This window comes from Epinephelus lanceolatus, chromosome 12 (genome assembly GCF_041903045.1).
Source record: "Epinephelus lanceolatus isolate andai-2023 chromosome 12, ASM4190304v1, whole genome shotgun sequence".
Lineage (NCBI taxonomy): Eukaryota > Metazoa > Chordata > Actinopteri > Perciformes > Serranidae > Epinephelus > Epinephelus lanceolatus.
The window spans coordinates 31,347,159-31,371,896 of record NC_135745.1 but is presented as its reverse complement, the minus strand read 5'-3'; the positions used below and the strand labels follow the sequence as shown (position 1 = coordinate 31,371,896).

Here is a 24,738-nt window from a genome sequence, read left to right as displayed (position 1 = left end):
ACCCTCCAGATCACATGACTTCATTAAAAGTCGGAGGGGAAAAAGTGATGTCACACGGTAGTAACAGTGTATGCGAGTGCACTATGAGTGAAAACTTGTAACACCTGAGCGGAGACCATATGGTAGCAAGCAAGGTTACCCATCTAACGAGATAGATTCCCGGGCCGCCCTCTGTTGTTTGTTTATTACACTATTATGTATCTGCCTGTGTGTGTTTGTGTCTTTTCATGTGCCTGTGCTCTCAGTGTGTGTAGCCATGTGCTCAGGTCTGAGCCAAAGAAAAGCAGGTCAAAACACTGCAGGGTGTGAGAATCATCAGAATAGCTACCGCTAATTAAACGTGCCAGGCCTTCGAGTAAAACCAAAGGATCCATGTTTGCTAAATCTGAGCGCAGACTAAGATACTCTTTGTTTTCAACATATTAGATGGCCAGAGAAACTACTAATCCTCGCAGAGCTGCTGTCTACGGTAAAGGGTCATCAGATATTTATGGTGTCAGCCAATGAAAATGGTCACTTATTCCAGACTAAAGTATCTCAACAACTATCAGATGGATTGCCATAAAACTTAGTTCACCCATTCATGGTGCCTAGAGGATGAATCCTCATGACTCTGGTGATCCTCTGACTTGTCATGTAGCGCCACCATGAGGTTCATATATGTGATTTTTAGTGAAATGTCTCAACAGCTGTATTCAACATATCCTCCAACCCGTACGTTGTATGTTCCTACCCCCTAATACAGTGGTTTCCAACTGGTCCAGCCACAGGGTCCAGATTTCTCCTTAGTCATTAATTCAAGGTCCATGCGCTTTAATTTATTCAGCGTCATACTTAAGTTTGGCCATGTCTTTGAGCTGGTATGCTGTCTCTGATAAGTAGCTGTCTGTTAGTCACTCACTCTACAGCAGGAAACAGCACTTCAAAGTAAAAGCTGGGTGTACTTTTACTAACTTGACATGTTTCATGAGTCACTTGCGGTCCATTCAGACCCACTTTTGGACCATGACCCACCAGTTGGGAACCACTGCTCTAATATGATCCACAGGGGTGTTTCCTAAATTAGCGCTCATTCTGGTGGACAGATTAGCTTATATGTTAGCTCGTATGTTAACGGTCACAGTTTTAAACGTTGGGACAACATTGTGAAACGGTACCAGGTGCACCAAACCTATGTGGTTAAATATGTTTGTTACTAATGTAACTTAAATGTGACCTGTCTCACATGACATACATCACGCACGCCACAAGACATACTACGTAATGTTAAAATAACTCAAAGTTGAGTTGTGGTTTCACATGGGACACCAAATGTCAGACATGTTTGTCTGACATTTCCACCTTACCTTTATCCTGCCCCTAGTCGCACTTTATACTACTTCGCTTGACTACCTTCCTTGCTCCGTCATAGTTACCTTGGTCACTAGAGGTCACTGCCTGACAATTAAGGTAGATATAGGCTGTAATTGCTGCTTGTACAAACAAACGGCGTGGTCGTATTTTGGAGAAGAATTTCAAAATGATTACAGACATTCATGTCCCCCTCTGGAGGAATTGGAATAACTTTTAATTGTTATCCCCTTTCTTTTTTCTGTAACGCTTTCATAAGGTCAAAATTTCACTTTGCACAAAACTATGTTTAGTGCTTATTACCAAAGTTAACATGCTAACACGCTGACCTACAGAGGAAAACGAGATCAATATTCTACCTGCTAAAATGCTCTTCTTAGCATGCCGATGTTAGCATTTAGCTCAAACACTGTGCCCTAAGAACAGCCACACAGACTCACCAGTGTGGGTGAACAGTCTTAGTCTTCTTTACTCTGCAGATATCAGTTAATATAAATGCAGAACTCCTTGAATTTGTGTAATATTAATAAACTAAATTCATCTAATGTAATCCATATTAAAAGTTAATAGATGTTTTTAATCAGGAGAACACACAGTTTCTTGAAAATTGCTCATCCCAGTGGACATCACATCTTGAATAAAATACACAGTAGGCTGATGATAATATTTTGATGGCTTATGTAATTAGCATAATAATTCCAAACATAAAACATGTTTTTGTATATCACATTAATGTTAATGTTATCACAGAGGTTCATTAGCCTTGTGTAAATCAAATACTCTTAGATATGAAGCACTATGATTTGAGAGATGAAAAGGACTGAGCTAATTTTATACATTTAGACGATTTTTAGCAAAGCAACAAAATATAATGATAAAGTTCACATCTGGAGGGGTTTAACTTCAGGTCATAGTATCTCATGCATTTATAAACCACTGGAAAATTAAAATATATCGGTATAAATATGTACATTCAATGTGTGTGTGTCGATGTGTGTTCGTTCTATAAGGGTCAGTAACGCAGGATGCCAGAGAAAGGCAGCAGATGGGACACTACAGGGTTATAGATTCATTCATAGATGTTTGTTCTACTTGTGAAGAGAACAAACAGCGTTTGAAGTGATTCATTGGATGCTGCAGTGTTTTGTTTTTGTTTTTCCCTTTAATCCCACCATCCCTCTGTGTATATTCATCACGACTGTCAAACACAGGCCTGTCTTCAGCTGTCAGATTTCACCCAGAAAGAACAAGAGATAACAAAGACACTGGGAGAAAGAGAGGCAGTGTAGCTATAGCTTTACATGTAGGATTCCAGTTCTTCTATTTTGGGTGTACGGGGGATTTCACATAAAGGTTGAAATACCGATGCTGTGAAAGCTGAGACACTGAAAACTATCGAGTGCTTAGTTTTATGATCGGGAATACTTTATACCAATTTTCATTTTTGACAGTTATTACTTTAATCTGACTGACTAGACTGGATCAACCGCAGCAGATAGATGGTCTGTTGTTTCGACAGGTGGATGGTTTAGCGAAGCGTTCACACCATTTCTCTATCTGCTGTCATTTGCAGTGAGCACAGAGAAAATAATTACAGCAGGAAAAAAAAACTGATGTAAAGATTCAATCACTTTAGAGGTTTGAAGCATGCCCACACACACTTATGCACACACATTCTTCATTGATGTTTGTCATGGATTTGATGCTCTGCACTGCACTGTTACTCATTATGACGGAGAGGGAAATAACAAAGCCAGTATCGAGTGGGAGCAAAATCAAGCAAGGTACAAAGTAACACAAGACATCAAAGAAGTGAAGCAGAAATATTGTATCTGTCTCAATACGCATGTTGTTGGTGACACATTTGATGCAACATCTTACCTGCTGAAGAATAATAGTGTTTTATTTTATTTTTATTTCCAATACAGAGTTCCAAAACAGTGTATGGGACTGATGTGTTGCACAGAAAATTGCGTCAGTGTACATCAGATATTGACCCAAAACAGGAGTGAAACAGTCAACAGCACAGACTTTCGAAAACAATGCAAGCTGTGCCTTGTAATTGACATGTACACTCTCACATGACCACATTCACAGACCTTAATATATGGGAAGATAAATATTTTGAGGGTGTTTACATGAACCGAGTGGCCTCCCTCAGGGCAGGCTACTTATACAGTGTTCAAGTTCATATTCAAGTCATGCCCGTTTATGAATAAACTGAATATTCCAAATAGTTTACTGCAGTGAAAACACAAACTGCAAATAACAACCTAAACAGTACAGTGTAGAATTTTCTAGGCAGGGAGGAAGGAAAATCATATAATGCCATTTTCTTAATTAGAAAAGCCGAACTAGAAAGCATTTCTACCTCCACCAAGGTTACACAGAGTGCTTTATGAGTTATGTTAGTTATCAATTATGTTTATATTGGCATCTATATAGTATCAGACAATCTTGTGAGACATGTTCCACTCTGAAACAAATACCCGCATCATATACCTGCAGCGTCACCAGTTTGACTCTATCTGGGAACCTTTGAAAGAAAATTGCAAAAATGTTTGCCAAAGCCTTTTTTGCAAGTGTTAGGGAAAACCTTAAATATCTCTTGATTGTAAATATGTTTCAGATATCTCACTACGACGAGGGGTTGGAATCGCCAAAGGATTCACAATACGATATTATTTTCTTAGGTCATGATATGCTATTATTGCCATATTGTGATATAATATATTGTGATTCATTACCTTTTTTCCCAACTGCTAATTATTTCAACAAAGGACACAAAGTCCAGATGTTTTATTGAAACAGCGACGGCACATTTCTGATTTCTTTCTCCAGTGCCTCCATCTTTGTTGCGATAAACTTCCTGCCAAATGCTGCTGACTGAGACCTCGGCTGACTTCACTAGGAAACACAACATCAGCACCATCTGGTGGAAGAAAAAGCAATCGATTTTATTATTGTAGTATCAAAAGTTGTGTTAAAATGTGTATTTTCAAATAATGTGTTTAATAAAAGATTGATGCTTGGCGTCCATGTATCGATAAAATATCGCCACGCAAAATATTTTAATACTGTGCTGTATCAATTTTTCTCCCACTCCTACTAACTACTGTAACACACAGAATAAATATTAGCATTATACGTTTCTGCAAACCACGGAAATATAACCTATATTATATATCAGATATATTGATACTTTAAATTTCAACAAGGCTGTAGTTAACGTGTGCTTATTTCTAGGCATAAAAACAACTTGGTTATGGTTAGGAAAAGATCGTGCTTTGGCTTAAAATACCCAGTTTTGGTGCCACAATCACAGCTGATAACACAATGTTTAGGTATAAACAACCGGTTTTGTTGTTTGTTTTGTTGGTCTGCAGCTTGGTAGCTGGCTCGCCTACATCTCACTCCATCTACCCCTTCACCTCTCCATGAAAAAGTCAGCTTATATACATGTAATCAGAACTACGCCACTCTATAAATGTTGATATGTATGAAATGTAGAAATGTAACATATCTGTTGTTTGCAGAAATGTACAATGCCAACATTTCTTCTGCCGACTGGGCTGTGGAAAGTACTTTGAAAGCACCGAATTCAATTACCTGAAAAAAAGTCCTTATTTTTTAATTCAATGTACAAAAGTCATGAGTATTTTATTTTCTCTTGTAATGCTTGGTAGGAAATATTTTTGTCATCCAATTCCAGGCTGCTAGGAGACACAGAGTTTCGATTGTGTTGATTTTAGCAAAAACTTAAATCAACTCAGTTAAGTTTGTCATTCTTTGTCAGTTAATTCATCCATTTTATGTCACTAATCTGGGTCCAGGTCACATTAATTTAATTAACGATGAAGGATAAATATTGCAGTTCTTCTTGCCCTTATTCCTAAAAAGACTATATTCCTACTAAGCTGTTTATATTGCTAATGAAAATTAATATTCCACTAATATTCCCATTTATATGCAGCCGTGCGTACTCTGATTAACATGCCCTTACATGTCATTTATTACGGCAAAATATGGAAAAGTGGAACAGCTGGAGCCGCTTGTGCCAATTTTGCTTCTTTGCATTAAAATATGTCTGAGTTGTTCGACCTTGCAGGCACAGCCTCCCTATGTAATTACTTCATCCACCTTGTTGAAAAGGTTGGCGATATGTGCACGTATCTAAAAACCTGTTGCTATTCAAGTCTTTTATGATGTTTAAAGTAGGTGTGTTTCTCCCTCAAACTGGAAACAGCTTTTCTTTTGGACATTCATGTCCACCCCACAGCCTTGCAAACTGTTGATTGTGGGACTGGTATTACAATAAATTCTATGTGGTATTAAAGCATTCTTAAAAAGTCTTACAGTTAACTCTTTGAACCTCTTTCACCATTTCTTTGTTGTTAAAGCGCAGGACAGGGCAGCTAAAATACACGATATATAGCTGAGTGAATATTCATTGATTAATTGCCTCTATGTTTTATGGATTGGCTGCAAAGTGACTAATCACACTGAGTAACTTCTGCTGCGCTAAGTGAAACTGATACGGACCAAAGCCATCATGGGATTTGCCAGTCAGACTCCCTGCTGAGCCCGGTGCCCCTCACCGAGGTCTCAGTGTCGGTGCAGTTCAAAGTGAAAACATGTGACAAGTGACACACACACACGCGCACACACACACACACAAACACAAAGAGGGATGAAGCGACCTTTTGGGCTCATCTCCCTTCTGATCCACTTAGCATTGTCTACCTTCTACCCACACACCAACCCAGACAGCTCCTGTTTGAATGCACTGACATTGTGTGTCTGTGTGTGTGTTTGTTGGAGTATTATTCACTCATTCCAACATTACATTTATTTTTAGCGGGATGAAAGTAAATAGTTTTGGGCGGGTGTGATGTTTGTTGAAGAAGTCATTTGAGGACTGGGAGAGATTCTTTCCCGCTTAATGAACAAGCAGCACATAATTTTTATATTTTGGTCTTGTGGGGTTTTTATCTTAGCTTGTTTTAGCTTTTGTTTGTTGTGTTGTTGTTCTTCTGTGGCTGTCAGGCATTGTTCTTGATGCACTGTGCATCCTCCGCTAATGTTCAGTTTCAGTGACTTCTGGCTGACTTTGAAGCAGTTGGAGAACACAGGCTGGAGTTTGCCTTCCTCAGCTCGTGCCACTTTTTGCTAACTAACTCTAACCATATTTGGTGGCGTCTCACGAAAGCGCTTCTCAGGAAAGGTGCAGACACACACAGACATCAGCTCAGAGATATCACAGTGATCTGTGAAGTATTTTGGGGATCACCTGGTTAGAGGGGAAACAGTACAGTAGGATGCTGCGTGAGTCATAAAGCGTCTTTGGTTTCGTGAAACATCATCCCCTGTACGAGGAGACAGTCATCGACAGAGGGGTGATGATGAAGTGTGTGTGTGTCAATGTGTGTGTGTGTGCTATAAGCCTCCTGCTGCAGACTTTCTCAGGAGTATATGAGAGGATTGAGACTGACAGTGTGGATCTGTTACCTTGCATCCTCAGCTCAGCATCCCATCGACTCAGTGTGCACACATGCAATGCCTGTGAAAGTGTGTGTGTGTGTGTGTGTGTGTGTGTGTGGTCTGGTCCCATGTTTATTAAACCTCAAAGAATCACAATTACAAAGCTTCAAAGAGCAACTTTGTAGTATTTATTTATTTATATGAAAAAATTTAAAGAGTTACTTAACAACAGGCTGAGAAGCAATGTTTTGCTGCCCTCTCTGGTTGAAAGTTTAAAGCCTGTTGCACCTGTAACCACTCCCTTAGTGACATCACAGGGTCCTGGAGTACACTTAATGCATCACTGCAGCAAGGTGAGAAGTTAAAGCAATAAAGATCAACGAAATCAAGATTTTAAGGGGGTGTTAAGTTGATACGATACGAAGCAGTACCACTGGAAATTGGGGGTGCAGTGTTGGGTAGTTCAAGCAAGACATGACAAAGATATTTTAAAAATGGTCGAACGGAAGGAATCGCCATGTCGCAGTGTATTTAATGGCCTTGGAGACTACTGGCATCTACAAGGCTTCCTCCGTCAAAAGTCACGTTATTACGACCTCCTCCACTTTCAACCTTGTTTGTTGTTGTCACGAACTTTTGATTCTGCCCTTTAGAGCCATCTGGTGGATGTATCTACACCAATGAAAATGATGCATTGAAGTATGTGGGCAGTGACGGTTGCCGCTTGAAAGAAACCCATTTTCCTACGTAGAGGGAGTACAAATGAGCCCTTAGGATCACAGTACAAGAGCAGAAGTAAAGTGACAAAAACTCTGAGCGGCAGTGCGTAGTGAGTTTGAGGCGGAGCAGAGGGGAGATGGATACTATCATCAGTGAAGTGAAAAGGAAGCTAGAAGAAAAGGAATAGAAAGGGGTCAAATCTAGAAGTGTCGCTTCTGTCTGGGCCTCCTTCATGCAAATTGTGGACAAAGACAACAAGAGAGTCAGCGCTGTTAAGTGTATAACATGTGGGGGACCAACACATTCTTATCCCAAGTCGTCACATATCCTGACTTTGTCAGTGACCTTTCATGTCTACGTATTACGCGCAAGGTATCCCTCTGCGTCCGCAGCTGACATTCCTGGACACCCACTACCAATGCCGGGATGTCAACAAAAGCATGTGGTTAGGTTAGGAAAAGAATATCATGGTTTGGCTCTACATTCATACGGGAAGCGAACATTGGGCTCCAAGGTGAAAGTCCAGGCTTTGATGGACCCATCCACTGCCACTCCCACTTCCAAAATAGTTGCCATTCAGCCGACTGGTGGTGTATCATGACATCACGAAAGGTTACGTGTGGCCGCATGACATACTGATCTTGCCCAGCCACATATCATACAGACCCGAAAGGTGGCTTTCGGCTTTGTTGTGTGTTCGCATCTTTGGGATGAGAACAGGCTAAGTAGACTGTTATGTTTTGATACAGCACGCCATTAGGGTTCGAGTCCCTTATTTTGGACCTGTGAAAACCTCTAGCTTGCACAACATCAGTCACATGTTTTCAGAGCAGAAATAGCCAATCAGAAGCAAGTATTTAACCCCTCATCTGCCTCATTGTTCATCAGTATTTTTTCAACTACAGGAGAGTGCTTATTTAAAAGTGGAACGCTGGAGAAAGAAAGATCCTCGTTCCCAGAATATAAGAAAATACAAATACACATCTGAAATATTATTAAACAGTATATCCAGTGAGATAGGTAAGAACAGTGTGTTATATCCAACATGATAAAAGTTTCTAGGAGTAGAACAGCATTTTTTGTCACACTTCTAATTGCCGGGTGGGTTGGGTCTTTTTCCCTTCAGACATACACTGGGTCAGGTCCTTAATATTTCAGGCAAAATTGAGTCATGTGTATATATATATATTTTAAAAATGACCAGCTTGAATCAGATCTTGGAAGGAACTTCCCAGATCCATTTAGGGTTCAGCTCCATCATTTGGAACCTGTGAGATGCTTTGAGTCAGAACCACCAACCCAAAGCATATTTGACAACCTGGGAATAATCCAATGATCTTTCTCCACAATCTCATACTGCACTTGTAAATTATTTAAATTGTTTAGATAGTAGATATACCATTCGCCTGTCAGATGAAACACTACTGCAGCAGTCAAGTCAAAGGTTTGTGTTTTTGGCTCTAATCAGCTAAAGGTCAAACCAGGCAGCATGTCAGTCTCAATCAGTTCACACTCGCTGCCTCAGTGACTCAGAGTTCTTGGAGGAAGAGGATGCAGCTACAGTAGGATTGCATGGCACCGAGCGCCGAGTATCGTCTCTCTTTGCAAACTCAAAACAACTGCAGTGTTCTTCACTGCAGCCGCCGAACTGATGTCAGCTTTGAAAATGCACCCTTTTCTTTGCAAACACTGGGAGCTGTGGTTCATGGTCACTGGGTGTCGCTGTAATGATGTCGACCAGCTACCAGGACTTTGTGAATGTGGACCAAGTGTTCTGTTGATTCTGTCTGTGTTCTTTGTGTTCCACTTGTTCATTCATATTTTATCTTTGTGTTCCCACTGCAGGCGTTGTACGCCTCGTCACTGTGTGGATCCTGCTCTGTGAGCCACCACCCAGGGCTTCTTCCAGTTTTTTTCCCTGCCTAATTATGTTGTGATGACAGTTTTCTTTTGTTATCATCGAGGGTCTAAGTTTGGGCGTTGTTGTTTTTGTTTTTCACTCACTAGATTACAATGTGTTGTGAATCCTTTTTGAGACTCAGAAAACTTTGATTAGAGGAGACACAAATAAACTTGATTTGACTTTTCAGACTCATAAAAGAAACTTTTATGTTGACTTGGACTAGTTGATACTTCGTGACAGTGAATATGACCAAACTGAGAATTTCCAGACTTTAATGAAATCATAAATCTCGGCTTTGAGCAAATTTAGCAGTTGTCTTCCCTCTTGACTGTTTACATTCCCCTTCTCCCTCCCCATTCAGCACAGCTGTATTAAAGAGCGGCTAAGCTGTGCTCCACACTCGACTCGGGCTTTAAATGGAGTGACTAAGCACAGATTTAATATCAGACTTATAGCTACTTAGCAATTGAAAGCACAGACTGTCAGCGTTCCTCTGAAAAGTAAAAACTTGTCAAGTTTGCACCTCGGCTGGTTTGCAACAATAAAATGTAAAAGCTCTCTCTAATAACCTGCTGACTGCTCCACTGCGCCAACATCACTGATGCTAAATTGTGAGGGTTTTTATTGAGTGTGTGTATGTTTGTGTGTGTGGTGGTGCTGGCGAGGTCAGCGTGTGTGTGTATGTGTGTGATAGAGAAAGCAAAAAAGCCAGACAAAGCTTAGGAAGTAGGGATATCCACGCTCTGCTGGCCAAATATAAAGGCTTATAAAGGCTACCAGTCAACATGGATGACCTATTTATGGTCGGACACACTGCCACACAAACACACATATACACACCAGACAATGACCACATCCTTATTTTTCTCCACAGTTATTTGGGAAGCGTCTGTTCTTGGCATGGTGGCGTTTTTAATCAGGCTATCCTGTCTGTGTAAATCAGGTGAAGCAAGTGCTGTTTGAGACATCTGGCCGTGGTCATCGGTGTTAGGCCCGTGCAGGCTGATGTATGTGTGATTGGACGAGAGGGCATCGTTTCCCCAACATCTGTTCATTAGGTCAGCTATCTAAAAGTTATTTTTAGCTTCTGGGCTGGTTTTCCTCCCATTCTTCCCCCTTTTCTCTCCCTGGACAGCTGGCCTGAGGCAGAATCTTGTCTTAATAGTTGTTGGATTTGCCACTGCTGTTGCCTTAACATCTGGCAGATGTTAATTTACAGTTTGTGGGGCAGATTTGGGGACTCCTAGGGTGGTTGTATGTGTGTTGGCTGGCCAGCTGCAGGAATAAAACTGTGCAAGACTTACTTTGAGCTCTTCCAAAGCAGAATAGGGACACAGGCTGCTGATAAAACCACCTGCTGCAACAATAAAGTAATCCTCAGTATTTGCTATGGGAGTGAGAGTAAAGGTGTGTATTTATTCGCCAGCTCACCGGACTCCTCTGGGTCCGTATGTTTGATGAAGTGTGTGTGTGTGTGTGTGTGTGTGTGTGTGTGTGTGTGTGTGTGTGAGAGAGAGAGCGTGTGTGTGTGTGTGTGTATTTTAAAGATTCCTGCCTGTCCTTGAGTCCAGCAGTGAGGACCTTGTCTGGCTCCACGATGTCAGCTCACTGATTCATGCTGCGACTCTGCCACTGACCCGTAGGATGACTCTCGGGAGGGGTGTGGAGACAGGCTGCATCCATCACACTGCCTAAGAGCCGGGCAGATGTGCAGTGACACACAAACACACACACACACACACACACACAGTATATACACTTAGAATATAACAAGAATGCCGCTGTGTCTTAAATCAGATACTTCCATAAGTACACTTACATGAAGTACACGATGCACTTACTTGCATAGTGCACACATTTTGACAGGGAGGTGTTTTCTTGAATGAAAGACAACCATTGTGCACTCAATGGAAATAATGATTGCAAGATTTAACAACTTTTCCTCTGCTTGGTTAATTGCAACCAAACGTGCCTGAACATCAAACATAACTTCCATCAATAGACCTTGTAGCTCACACCAAAGATTGCTACTTCAATGCCTGATGATAAAATGTGCCACTAGCAAGATAACTTCAGCGTTCATGAAAAACAAACTGATGGTTCCTATCTGACGACATTATAGTGGTAATGAAAAAAAAACACATATTACTTAACTTCCATTTGTACGATGCTTCAGTGTTCGCCCTGGTGGTCTCCTCCCAAGAAGGCTAACATTACAAAACGTTGGGATGATTGATTTGTTTCAGTGAGGTATCCGCAGTCCTGAGCTGACATCATCACTTTATTTTAGTGCCACCTGCTGTAACCCTCCAACATCACAGCTCCACCCCCTCAGCCGCCATTTCACAAGTTTGAAATACATTTCTGGTCTCCCCCCTTCCGCTACGTAAACGACATGGTGACCTGTGAGGGTGAGAAGAATCCGCCGTTCCACTCTTAACTTTTTGTCCGTTATGAGTGCACCATCCAAGTACTCATAGTGCACTGCATTTTGCCATTCTCCGCAGTAAGAACACCCGTGTGCACTCAAAATATCAAGTATAAGTACACAAGTATCTGATTGGAGACACAGCACAAGAGTCTGCTAGTGTCTTAATCACAGCTGTGCTTTGAGCTAAATGCTAATGTCAGCATCATAGACTGTATAAAAATGATCAACGTAGCCACCATGATATCACCCATTGGTTTGTGGAGTCCTGTTTACAAATTTGCGTTGCTTAAGACAGCAGAGGTATGACCTGTGCTGCTCTCCCTCTGACTGGCTACTACCCATTGCCTTTGTTGTTAGGATTGATTAGGTTTAGGCAAGAAAAGTGAGATTGGCAAGGGTTAGGGTAAGAGTGTCAGGGTCAGCCAGTCAGAGACAGATTAAGGCAGGTCGTGCCTTCACCATCCTACGAAACACAAATTTGCTTTCCACTTTGAACTCTTGAGTTTGGCATTTTTGCCATCACCATTTTGGATTTTTGGAGCCAGAAGTGACCATATTTGGATAAGAGGTGGTGCTGTGAAGGAGCAAGAGGTGGATCTGACTCATAAGCCCTTTTTAGAAAGGCATTGTGCAAATTTGCAGGAAAGCCCAATCAGTCTTTTTTCAGCATTGGCAGTATAAAAACAAAATCAGGGAGGGCAGAAAATTGCTGTCTACCTACTTTTGTTTATACGGAATGCGCCTTTTTTGGGGCAATGGGGGGCGTGAGCAAGTAACAAAACGTGTAGCTCAGCGTGTGACGTGTTTACGTCACACGCGTGGGAGGGAAGCCGCGGCTTGTCAGGCGGCGATTCTCTCGTAAATCGGCCCGTTCTTTACCGTCCCCGTCATCTGACGGTTAATGGCCTCTTTGTTTGCGAGGGCAAGAAGGGCGTGCTATTCCTTGTCTCTCCAGTTGCTCATCTTTACAGTGTCTGTCAGGTTTGCGTTTCCCTCTTGCTACTAGCTGCTCTCTAATTCCTGCTATCAGCTGTTTCCTGTTTATCCACCGCCAGTGGCTCGCACTTGCGGCATCATAAACAGCTCCTCCCACAAGTCTTCAGTAGCCCCTCCCGTGGTGGAAGGCCACCTCGGTCTGTTTAAAATTGAAGAGTTCCGCCAATATGACTACCCTACGAGGCGGAAAATTGGGCGCCTCGGATCAACTCGCCTCTCCGCCTCTGTGTGTATAAACGCGGCCCAACATTTGCAGAAAATCTGGCAGTGTAAAAGGGGCTATAGACTGAGACATCCCTTATTATGCATAACTTTAAGCCTTAGTAAAATGTAAACAGGTGAGTTATAATTCACCCTCACTCCTGTCGATTTGTCATGAACGGGGAAATGAGCAATAACCAAAACTGTTTTTTGTACAAGGCTGTAAACATGTTAATGTCTGCTGTAAAGTTGGGCTTTTTAAAATTTGGGTCCATGATGATTAACTCACTCTTGGAGCCAGCCTCGTGGCCATTCAGTTCAGTTTTTGACACTTCCACGTTGGCGGCATTTTTTAGCCCCAAAGGTTTTCCAAATGGCCTGCACGCAAACATCCTCATTCTGATAATTCTAGCATGTTGATGTTAACAGGTGTACTGTATGATTAACATCTTACTTTAATGTGTTAGCATGCTAACATTTGCAAATTAGCAATATACCCCTGAAGAATATTGACCTGAAGATAGCGCTACATGTAAGGTCACAGGATCTAAGTTTTTACAGAGCATTCTCAGGGAACTGTGAATATTTGTACCACATTTCATGGCAATGCATTTGAAAGTTGTTGAGATATTTCCACCTGAATATCTCAATAAAAAGATAACATTTCAATTTCATGGTGGCACTAGTGGAAGAGTAGGGTTATCAAAGTCAGTAGGGCTCATCATCTGGGTACCATGAATGTCTCTGCAATATTTTATGCCAAAATATCCAGTAGATATTTCCCAAAATGACTGAAGAGTTTTACCCGGTGATGGTGCTGGAGGAAAAATCAGAGTCACTGTGATGCATTTTGAATGTTAAAGTAAAACGTGCAAGACGAAAACATCATTATGTCAGTGGCATTAGGATCTAGCCAGTGCAGAGACGCAGACACTAATTTTGTTTGATTTTGTCTCATAAACAGCTCGTTATTTCAGAACATCTGTACACTCGTGTTTGTTTTTCAGATCTCTCTGTTACTCTCCTGGGCTCTTCTCCTCGGAGACGCTGAGGTTTGCTGCTCTGTTGTTGTGGTCATGGTGAGTTGTTGCTGGTTGACAGTGCGAGGCTGAGTAGCTACTGAGAACTGGGTCAGTTTGTGCAGCTGTCTGCACAGCAGCCTCTCTCTGCCTGCGTCTTGTCTCCCAGCGAATCGAAAAATTGTGCCAGATTTCAACCAGATCCTTCAGATACGGGACCTGTAAACAGAGTGTTTTCCCGGCCTGTCAAAAAATTGTAGGACTTATCCACCCTGAGGCTTAGTAGATGAGACACAGTCTCTGGAGATTTTACTGCAGTTTGTGTGTGTGATCATGTGTGGAAAATATGTGAGTATTGTGCGTGTGTGCGGAGAATTTGTCTGCCGTCATTTAAATTTAGCTTAAATCCGGTTTCATCCTGTTTGATCCCATTGATGCCAACGCATTGAAACAGTCAGATATGATTAGACATTCAAGAAGCTGTTTTCAAAATCCAACTTACTAGAAAGAGACTTGAGGCAAAGCCCACAGCTGAGAGAGGCTGTGGCGACTTTTGGCTCTTTTGACTGTGTCCTCTGAGCACTGCCCATTAAGCACAAACCAACCCATATATTATTAATCTGTTTGGCTCTGCCGTCCTCACTGCCAGCATCAGACTGCATTTTTACATGATGCTCCCTGGTGGTGATGAGATATTCTCTCTTATTGCCACATCTGAAAAACAAACAACCAAGCAAATAGTAAAGAGTTTAATATCAGGGGCTAACGCCTGGTCTTAAGCTAAGTCATAGTAACTTGACGAGTCCCACCTAATAGTAACGCTGGTTGCACCATCAAGGCTTAAGCTCTCTTATCACTAAAACCAGGCATAAATGTTACAACTAGTCAAGAGCAGGCGTAAAGTAAAAATCTTGATCGTTTCTATATATCGGCAGCCTGATATAAAAACGAAATCCACAAACCTTGAACAACAACCCACATTAGTGTTTCTGCTGAAGTCTCCTTTTATCTAGCTAACTTACAAACAACTGTATGCATCTAACGATCAGACACTGTACATTTACAGGATAGTCTGGGGGACTCAGTTCGATTGGGCGTGGAATGCTGAAAAATTTCACACCTTCATTTGGTTCGGTTCACTTTCAGAATGCACTTTTTAAAGCAGACCAAACCGCCTGGACAACGTCACACAGTTACAACAGCTGCTCGTTTGGGGGGCAGTGTTGCCCGACCAGGAAGAAAAAAAGCATCCTCTCTTTGGTTCACTTCCTCTCTTTGGTTCGCTGGATAGTCTGTTTGCATTTCCCACTGTTGGAACCCTGGTCCACTTGGAAACTGGGGGTCTCGGTTCACTTGCAAGTGAACCGAGACCCCCAGTTTTCAAGTGGACCAGGGTTCGCTCGTTTGGTCCGCACTGGAGTTCGAATGAGCATTCACACCACTCCGAATGAATCGAACGATCTGTGGAAGCGGACCAGGTTTTTTTTAAAGCGGACCAAATAGTGCCAGTGTGAATGCGTCCTAACAGGCATAAATTGACATGCTGTCCCAGAATGTCAACAAAAAATACAGGAGGATACCTAGCACATAATATGTAGATGTGAATGGCACTGATAAAGTAGTGATATGTTTGACAAGTTGGACTGAGAACACATTGTACTAACACAACGTGTGCATTCGCAGTGTGTTTAAGAGGCAAAGAAGAAAAAGTCTCAGAGGACACGCCTAGACACGCTTAGAGGTAGTATCACATTCTGATACATATTTCCTACCTGACAGAATGAGCCACTCTACTTTAACTATTTTTATAGAGGCAGTGGTCGACTCTGATGGATCTGTTGCTAATGGTAGGTTGTTCTGAGCAGGTGGTGAACACCAGGTGTAATTAAGGCTAAGCTCAAGTTTGGTTGTGCAACAAACCTAAAGTTTATTCTGAAGCCTGGTCTGACTGCAGTGAAGACCGACTTAGCAGTTAGGACCAGGCCAGTTGGTGCAGCCCACTCTGGGGTTTCAAATTAGCATTTCTAGCAAAAACTTTCCTGCTTCCACACACTCAAGTTTTCCCTTAAGTATAAAACTATTACCATTTACTGCAAACGAGATGGACACTGAGTTGTGTTCCAGATCGAATGCCAGGTGCTCTTTGACTGTCTCTGAGTTGAAAACAGTGTGTGGGAGAGATGACAGGTTGCCTGAAGGAATGTTAAAGCACAAGTGATTCATCTTGTCTCTGCGCGAGGAGGACCAAAACGATTTTTAATTCATACCCAGCAAAATGCCACGTCCTACGCATACATGCATCAGCACATACCTGATCAAACACGTAATATGACTTGAGTACACAGTGATTCAATCACTCATTTCTCTTCACATTTCATAGCCGTGGTGTGCGTGGCTCCCAGGCATAATGTGATTGTTGAGGAGCTCAGTCTGTGTATATCCGTGGTGATAATAAATTCATTGTGTTTGTCAAAATGGAGCAGACGGTCTCACGGTGCTGCAAGCAGAGCTGAGGAGGTGCAACGTGCATGAATTCATCTGAAGCAAGAAGCTCCCTCGCATGGCTCCCAGTGTCCCAGTTCTCCAGCTGAAACCAAAGATGAATTAGTGAAAAGACAAATTATCTTTAATATCTTACAAAGATCCGTGTTCCTGTAATGGGGTCTCATCAGATGTATCTTAATGCTGTGTCATGATACGTCTCAAATCTCCGCAGCTTTCGGTACAATATTACTTAAAAACTGCAGGGAACATAGATAATTTACAGCCCTGTGGATGTAATTTTTATGAGCTTGGGAGATGATCTGTGATAAGCTCCATCTTTCTTTTTCATGGCCTCATTATCTTCTGTAGTATCATGTCTTTATCTGTGGGGGAGGAAGTACTCAGATGTTTTTACTTGAGTTAAAGTAATAATACAACAGTAGAAATACCCTGTTACAAGTAAAAATCCTGCATTCAACAGTTAATTTAATATACTTATAGTACCAAAAGTAAAAGTACATATTATGCAGAATGGCCCCGTTCAGACTGATATCAATTATTGGACTTTGTTGTTATTATTGATGCGTTAATTTGCTCATCACTTTAATGTTGCAGCTGGTGAAGGTGGAGCTCATTTTAATTACTTTATGTATGGTTCAGCCAGCTCTCATTCCTAGGCCATCGGATATTGATGCTTTGTCACGTACCTTGACGTGGGATACTGATGCTGAGGGCACCCTTTGGAGTCTCTTTTCTACCAACGTGGAGCCGGTCCCATTCTGGTTCCTTTTCGACCAAAAAGAAATTGATTTAGAGCCAGAAAAGTTAGTTCTCAGCTGGAACCAAACAAAGCAGGTTTTCCTTGACCTGGAGTCTGAACCGTGACAACATCAGTGGGTGTGTCATGTTTTACTGGTTGGAAAGAGAAGATGGAGAAGGCAAAAAAGAGGCTGCAGCGGTCTCATTAATAGTTGGTCCATGCTTGTTTTTTGAGGTAAAACAAATATCTGTAATAACAGAACAAACGTTTGCAATGCAGTCTGCCATTTTTGGTACTACTGTTTACTCCTGTTGTGCAACGCCCTCCGTTGATGACACATCCTTGATTACAATGGTTCGGATTGAATTTGGTTGAACGCGTGCTGGTTCACTAGGTCCCAAGAATCCTGAACGGAACTGGTTCAAGAACCAGAGTGAATTTGGTGGAAAATAGGGATATGAGACGCTAAATGCTTTCAACTAACTCCAGTGTTAACCCATGACGCTCAGACCAACTGACCGAGAGAGTCCACATAGGGCAGGAGGGAGGTTGGCGTAGGAGACAGGACAAACAAACACAGACTTTCACACAAGACACTGCTGTTTGTGTCCCATGTGAAACAAAAAGTCAGTGCCGTTTTGACGTAACATTATGTAACTTACATCCATCCATACATGTTTACGTCATGTAACATACATATAAGATCGACTTTCAGCCAGCAGACAGCTGTTGGTCACATACAGACGTTAACGGGTACGTATCATAAAGATGCCAAAGGGTGCCTTCAGCGTCTCTGAATGCTTTCTCGCTGAAGACACGAGAAAGTGCCAGTATTTGATGACCTGAGATGAAAACATGTTGGCTAGGTAGTTTAATCTATATTCATACATCATCATTCATTGGTTGATTATATTTTGTGTTATTAATCTGAATCTGGAAACTAAAGCTGTCAAACAAATGTAGTGGAGTGAAGAGTACAATATTCCCCTTATATAGTAGAGTAGAAGTATGAAGTCGCAGAAAATTACAATACAAATGTGAAGTACAAGTACCTCAAATGTGTACTTAAGCTCAGAACATGAGTGAATTTTACATTTCATCACTGGCCTCTATTTATTCTTCATTTTTTCTCTTCCTCCCTCTTTCTTTGCTTCTACCCTCTGTCTCGTCTTGCAGGTGCATGGTGCACTGACCCTGCCTGCGACAGGCGAGGAGTCAGAGGACCAGGGCCATGATTGGCTCTCCTGGCCCTGGTGGGCGTGCCTTAGTGCCATGGCCGAGGGTGTGGCAGTGGGTCCTGGCTGCTTCTCTGGTTGCCGTAATAACCGTGACGCTGCCAGGAAGTAGCCAGGCCTGCCCGCCACGGTGCGAGTGCTCGGCTCAGCTGAGGTCAGTGTCGTGCCAGCGGCGGCGGCTCACAAACATCCCAGAGGGCATCCCCACCGAGACACAGCTTCTGGACCTCAGCAAGAACCGGCTCCGCTGGGTGCAGTCAGGCGACCTGGCACCGTACCCGCGACTGGAGGAAGTGGACCTCAGTGAGAACCTCATCGCCACATTAGAGCCCAATGCCTTCGCCACCCTCCAGAGTCTTAAAGTGCTGAAGTTAAGGGGGAACCAGCTGAAGCTAGTGCCCATGGGGGCTTTTGCCAAGCTGGGCAATCTGACCAGTCTGGACCTGAGTGAGAACAAGATGGTGATTTTATTGGACTACACCTTCCAGGATCTGAGGAGTCTGAAACATTTGGAGGTGGGAGACAATGACCTGGTTTATATCTCCCACAAGGTAAGCTCTCCTGCATCTCATTACTGTGTAACTGAACTGGATGGAAAAACACTTAATTTAATTTTTTAAAATAAGAAAAAGGAAAAGGGACAGAAATTAGATCCCAGACAAATCACACTTTCATGATAGTAGTGGAATATACTGTGTGCTTCTGAATAAAGAGTAATGCCAAGCAGCTATTTGCCAGTCACACTGCCTGTAGCAATGCCTGCTTTGGCTATGAAATATGTAGTTCAGCATTTGGAGAAATGGTCTTGTTCACATTCTTGCCAAGTGTTAGATGAGAAAATTGATACCACTCTAAAGTCTGTATGCTAAATAAGAAGTTACAGCCAGCAGCTGGTTAGCTTAACTTAGCTTAGCAGTAAGTCTGGGAACAGAGGGAAATAATTAACATGTTTGATCTCATTTGTTTTATTTGAGCAAAAAATGGTTTTATGAGGGGTTGTGTGTGTGTTTATTGCTTGGGTGCAGTGACTTCCTGGAGTCTGCAGGTTGCTTGGCAACCTCATGGTGACAGCAACACTCCTGGCAGCAAATTTATTTTTTGCTAGGTTGGAGAAGGTATGACCCCCCTTACTCTGCCCTACTCTGCCTTTAATTGGCTTACTCTGACATTCATAAGCCCAGTTCAGACCGAAGATTCGCAATGAGACGAAACTGTTTTAGAAGGTTGCAAAGAAAGGTTGCAGCGGTGTGAACTGGCCGGTCTGAGCTCAACTGCCACTCAGCTGGTTAAATCACCGGTGGCTAGTTTAAGAACATAAAGCAAGTCACTTGTTTCAACAGCCAATCTGCTTGTAGTAAAGTCCAGTTGTCAAGTCAAAATGATCGCAAACGTGGCGGCAGGCGTGTTCGCTAATTGCAACAGGTGCTGTATGCCCTCCCCCCCACACACACATTCTCATTGACTGATTAACTGGCGCTGCTTACTTATATTACTGTGGCATATTTATCATGAATACAGTCCATCTGATGCTCGTTTTGTTTCTGTTTTTCGCCGTTTCATCACGACTACAAATGCACCTGTGGCCAGTATCTCACTGTCACTATCCTCATTCATATTTTAAGAAGGTACAAATTATATTCAGCCATAAATAAGCCTGGAAAAACTGGAAATCAAAACAGAGAGTTGTTGCATAGAGATGATACACCATCTCATCTAGTTGCATTGTTGTGAAGTGCAGAACGGCACATTGCAAATAGTTGCAAGTTTCAACTTGTCTTGTCGCAAATCTTTGGTCTGAATCAGCCTAGCCAGTCTCACTCCTCTTGCCTAAACTCAAACAACCCAGTCAAAAAAGGCAACAAGCACTGGCCAATCAGAAGGAGAGTAGGGCGGGTTATACTTTCACCATCCTAGGAAAAGACATTTATCTCCTATGAGGCAGATTTTGTCACCTTCTGACAGTCATGCTAACTGTTTCCCCTTGTCTCCAGTCTTAATGCTAAGCTGACTAACCGGCTGCTATCTGTAGCCTCATTTTTAACCATTGAACTGTCCCTTTAACGAAGGAAGGTGATGTTTATCATTAAAAAAAGAAAGCAAAACTGAAGCTTTAGCAATACATGAAATATTTTATAACTTGTGCTTGTATCATTATAATAGACCTTTCTGTTGTTGTCATCAGTTAAGTACACTCCATCTATCTTCTGTCTGTTTAAAGATATACTGTGCAGGATTTTCCTAAAAAAAAAAAAAAAAAAAAAGAATACAGACTCATACAAAGGTCATCCCTCTCGATCATCATTTATGACCCACTATTAGTGTGTGGCGGTGTATTTTTCTGCAGAGACTGTGCCCTCTGTCTGTATTTTCTTATTTTCTTCTTATTTTTCTGTGCTCTGGATGTTTATGGACATGTACCCCGACAGCCCTTCGGTGAGGTTGGGTCCCAGTGAGGTCAGGACAGTTCATGAGCAGCAAGCATCACAAGAAACACAGCGCTGAATAAACTCAGATATACCCAGTGATAGCAATGTGGGCTGCCAAATAAACTGGCCAGATTCTGGGGTGCCATTCCCAAGTTTAAGCCGAGTCAGCAACCAGATGCAGCCCGACATATTTCTTCCAGTGTGCAGAGTGTGGGCTGATGCTGGGCCAGGTCATTTTTGTCAGCAGCTGGAATTGAGGCAGGTCATTTGGCCCAATTAATCTTGAATCTCACGGAGTCAGGTATTCGTACCTGGCCTGACTTATTTCGTCTGGCGTGCTGAGCTTGGGCCGATGCTGGTCCAGGTCATTTTGGCTACCTGGGTAGTGAGACAAAACCAAACAAGAGTGAGTCTTGGGTAGGCTTTCAATTTTGCTAGCGAGCGTGTTTACAAACAGTAACCGACCATCCTCCATAGTGCACCTTTAACATAAAACAGAACACTCACTGCTGACTATGACGCATATATGTAAAATAAATCTCATTTTAAGTTTTAAAACCCTTCATCTCCCTCATTCTCAGGCGTTCTCAGGGCTGCTGGGGCTGGAAGATCTCACAATAGAGCGCTGCAACCTGACATCCATCTCCGGCCAGACGCTGTCTTACCTGCGCAGCCTGGTCACCCTTCGCCTCCGTCACCTCAGCATCATCGCCCTGGAGGACCAGAACTTCCGCAAGCTCTCCAACCTGCGGGGTCTGGACATCGATCACTGGCCGTACCTTGAGTACATCTCCCCTCTAAGTTTCCAGGGCCTGGACCTCCACTGGCTCTCCATCACCAACACCAACATCACCTCCGTCCCCTCCGCTTCCTTCAAGAACCTGGTGCACCTCACCCACCTCAACCTGTCGTACAATCCCATCACCACACTAGAGCCCTGGGCCTTCAAAGACCTGCTGAGGCTGAAGGAGCTCATCATGGTAAGCACAGGGTTGACGACAGTGGAGCTCCACGCCCTCGGAGGCCTTCGACAGATCCGGGTCCTCAACTTTTCCTCCAACGACCTGCAGACTTTGGAAGAGGGCTCCTTCCACTCTGTCAACAGTCTGGAGACCCTCAGAGTGGATGGGAACCCCCTGATGTGTGACTGCCGTCTGTTGTGGATCCTGCAAAGACGCAAGACCCTCAACTTTGACGGCAGAGTGCCCGTGTGTGTGGGGCCGGTGGAAGTGCAAGGGGTCAGCCTCAGCACCTTCACCGATTCTGCACTCTTCGATCACTTTACATGCCAGAAACCTAAGATACGCAACCGTAAGCTGCAGCAGGTAATGATGATGATCACATTCAGGTTTAATATTTAGCAAGAAATAAATAAATGCTCATGATTTCATTATTGAAGTTACTCTGCTTCTACAAGCACAGAAAGTTTGTTCTGTAATAGTGCCAGATTTAGTTGTGTATATATTCCCCTGTGTTTTTCTGACTCTGCTGTTTTTATTCGTCCGTGCACTCCTTTCCTCCACCTCCCATAGGTAATAGCGCGTGAGGGCCAACCGGTGAGTTTTCTGTGTCGAGCTGAAGGAGAACCTGCACCTGCTATTGTCTGGATTTCCCCACAGCGCAGACGGATCACAGCCAAGAGTTCAGGGCGCATTACTGTTCTCCCTAGTGGCACCCTGGAGATCCGCTACGCCCAGCTTACTGACAGCGGAACATACATCTGCATTGCCAGTAACGCCGGAGGCAATGATACCTACTTCGCCACACTCACAGTGCGTGGCCAGCCGCTAGATGCCGCCTCAGCCTTCTTTCTCAACCGCTCACTGTACAGCGGCGAGTTCTTCAACGACACAAATCTGAACAGCACGCGCGTTTTCCTCAAGTTCACCTTGGACCTGACCACCATCTTGGTCTCCACGGCAATGGGTTGCATCACCTTCCTGGGGGTGGTCCTCTTCTGTTTCCTGCTGTTGTTCGTGTGGAGCCGGGGACGCGGCCAACGCAAGAACAACTTCACAGTGGAGTACTCCTTCCGGAAATCTGAACCCGCCACTGGCGGCTCCTCAGGAGGGACCAGGAAGTTCAACATGAAGATGATATGAAACAACGCAGCCAGGGGTCCCTCGGGGGAGGCATGAGCACGTCCCAAAAACGTGTTTGACACACGCAAACACACACAGCCACTGACTCGCAAAGAAGTGTGAAAGCACAATATAAGTTCCTGTCTATGGCTCCATTCAAAATTGAGCGCCCACATTAAAACTGGAGCCATGGCTTGATTTGATTTGATTTGATTTGTGAATGAAAACAAAACGACCCTGATCTCTCTGCCTCTCAGTGATTTTATTCAGCTTGTGGTGAAAAACCATGTGAATGACACGGTAAAGAACTACAGCATTGACAGATTTAAGAGCTACTTGTGGTCCATGCTTAACAAGAATAATCGATTCAAGAATTATAGGAGTTAAGTTTTTGAAATTGGCATGATTACTAAGCTGTGGGATGCTGGTAGCCCTGTCTCTCTGTTACATTACTGAGATAATGAAAAAAAAAAAAGATTTCCTCTTTCATTTAAATTTCCCTTTACTGTATTCTGTGCAGTCTGGGATTTTAAAAGAAATGTGATGCGGGGAGATCTGACTACCATCCATTTATAGCATCTGTAGCTATGCTCCTCTAAAGTCTGCCGTGTTAAGAATCATGTAGAAATGCAGCTGAGAGTTAAGTTGTTCAAACCTTCAAATAAAACAAATTGTTTTGAAAAACAGTTTGAATATGTTTTTCTATCGAGCATGTAACAGCCTCCTTAATCTAATCTGACCACGGCTGAACAGTGAGGAGGGTTCTTCATTAGCATTATCATACATCATTTGTTTTAATGAACAAAAGCTTAATGGATGTAAAATACAATCTGATAATAACACCTGATAAGAAGCAAAATGGATTTGGACAGAAGATTCGGCCTTTTTCTTCTTTGTGAGATTTTGCGACAACGTTAGCTGTGTGAGTTTGGGACGAGCACACTGGCCAAGAGCTGGCGTGGCTGCCCGTGGCCCGGAGGGTTTGGTTAGGAAGTCAAGCCCACCGGACACGGGCAGCCACAGTAACTATAGCAACCAACACAACAGAGAGCAACGGGGACGGGGCTGGTGGCCGCAGGAGGGTCGCTGGGTAGAAGAGGAGAGGGAAAAAAGAAGTCCCTACATCACAAGCTCCGTTCATGCTCTTTCATCCACAGGAGAGGCTCAACCTGCCGGCCCACCCTCTGTCCCTGCCCCTCTGCTGTGTTGGTGGACGCCTGACCTTCCCAGTGCTGCCAGGGGGGAGCAGCCCGGAGAGTTGGGTCATACTCAGAGGCAGACAGAGGACACGCTGTCGGGGTCTTCACATAAACACACATTCTAGTGCACATAGCAACACATGTACAGCACCTTTTCTCAGGAGAAGTGAAACAATTAGCCTCCAGAGTGAGTGTAAGCACACATACATGCTCTGTTAAAGATATAACATTCCAGCAATACTGTATGTAGAGCCATAAAGCCAAAATTCATTCTCTCAGAGAGAACTGATGTAAATGTTTGAGTGAAGAAACAAAGCCATAGTATGTGTAGGTTGTTTTCTTTTTATACAGTAATGTGTGCATGATTCAGTTATATAATAATAATTATTGCTACTGCCATCTTACAAGCTGGTGTGATGATCATAAGACCATCTGCTGTCGCTGGGCTTGCA

General features: G+C 43.0%; 1 protein-coding gene across 1 annotated transcript in view; it reads left to right on the top strand.

The window, feature by feature from the left end:
- The window catches only part of lingo3b (leucine rich repeat and Ig domain containing 3b), a 51,824-nt gene extending 28,051 nt beyond the window's left edge, over positions 1–23,773 (top strand). Inside the window, exons 2-4 of the mRNA XM_033650340.2 lie at positions 18,522–19,131; positions 21,588–22,331; positions 22,539–23,773. Coding sequence (XP_033506231.2) covers positions 18,577–19,131; positions 21,588–22,331; positions 22,539–23,108 — 1,869 coding nt within the window. The 5' untranslated portion in view covers positions 18,522–18,576 and the 3' untranslated portion in view covers positions 23,109–23,773. The remainder of the gene's footprint in view (positions 1–18,521; positions 19,132–21,587; positions 22,332–22,538) is intronic.
- The last annotated feature ends 965 nt before the right edge of the window (positions 23,774–24,738 follow it).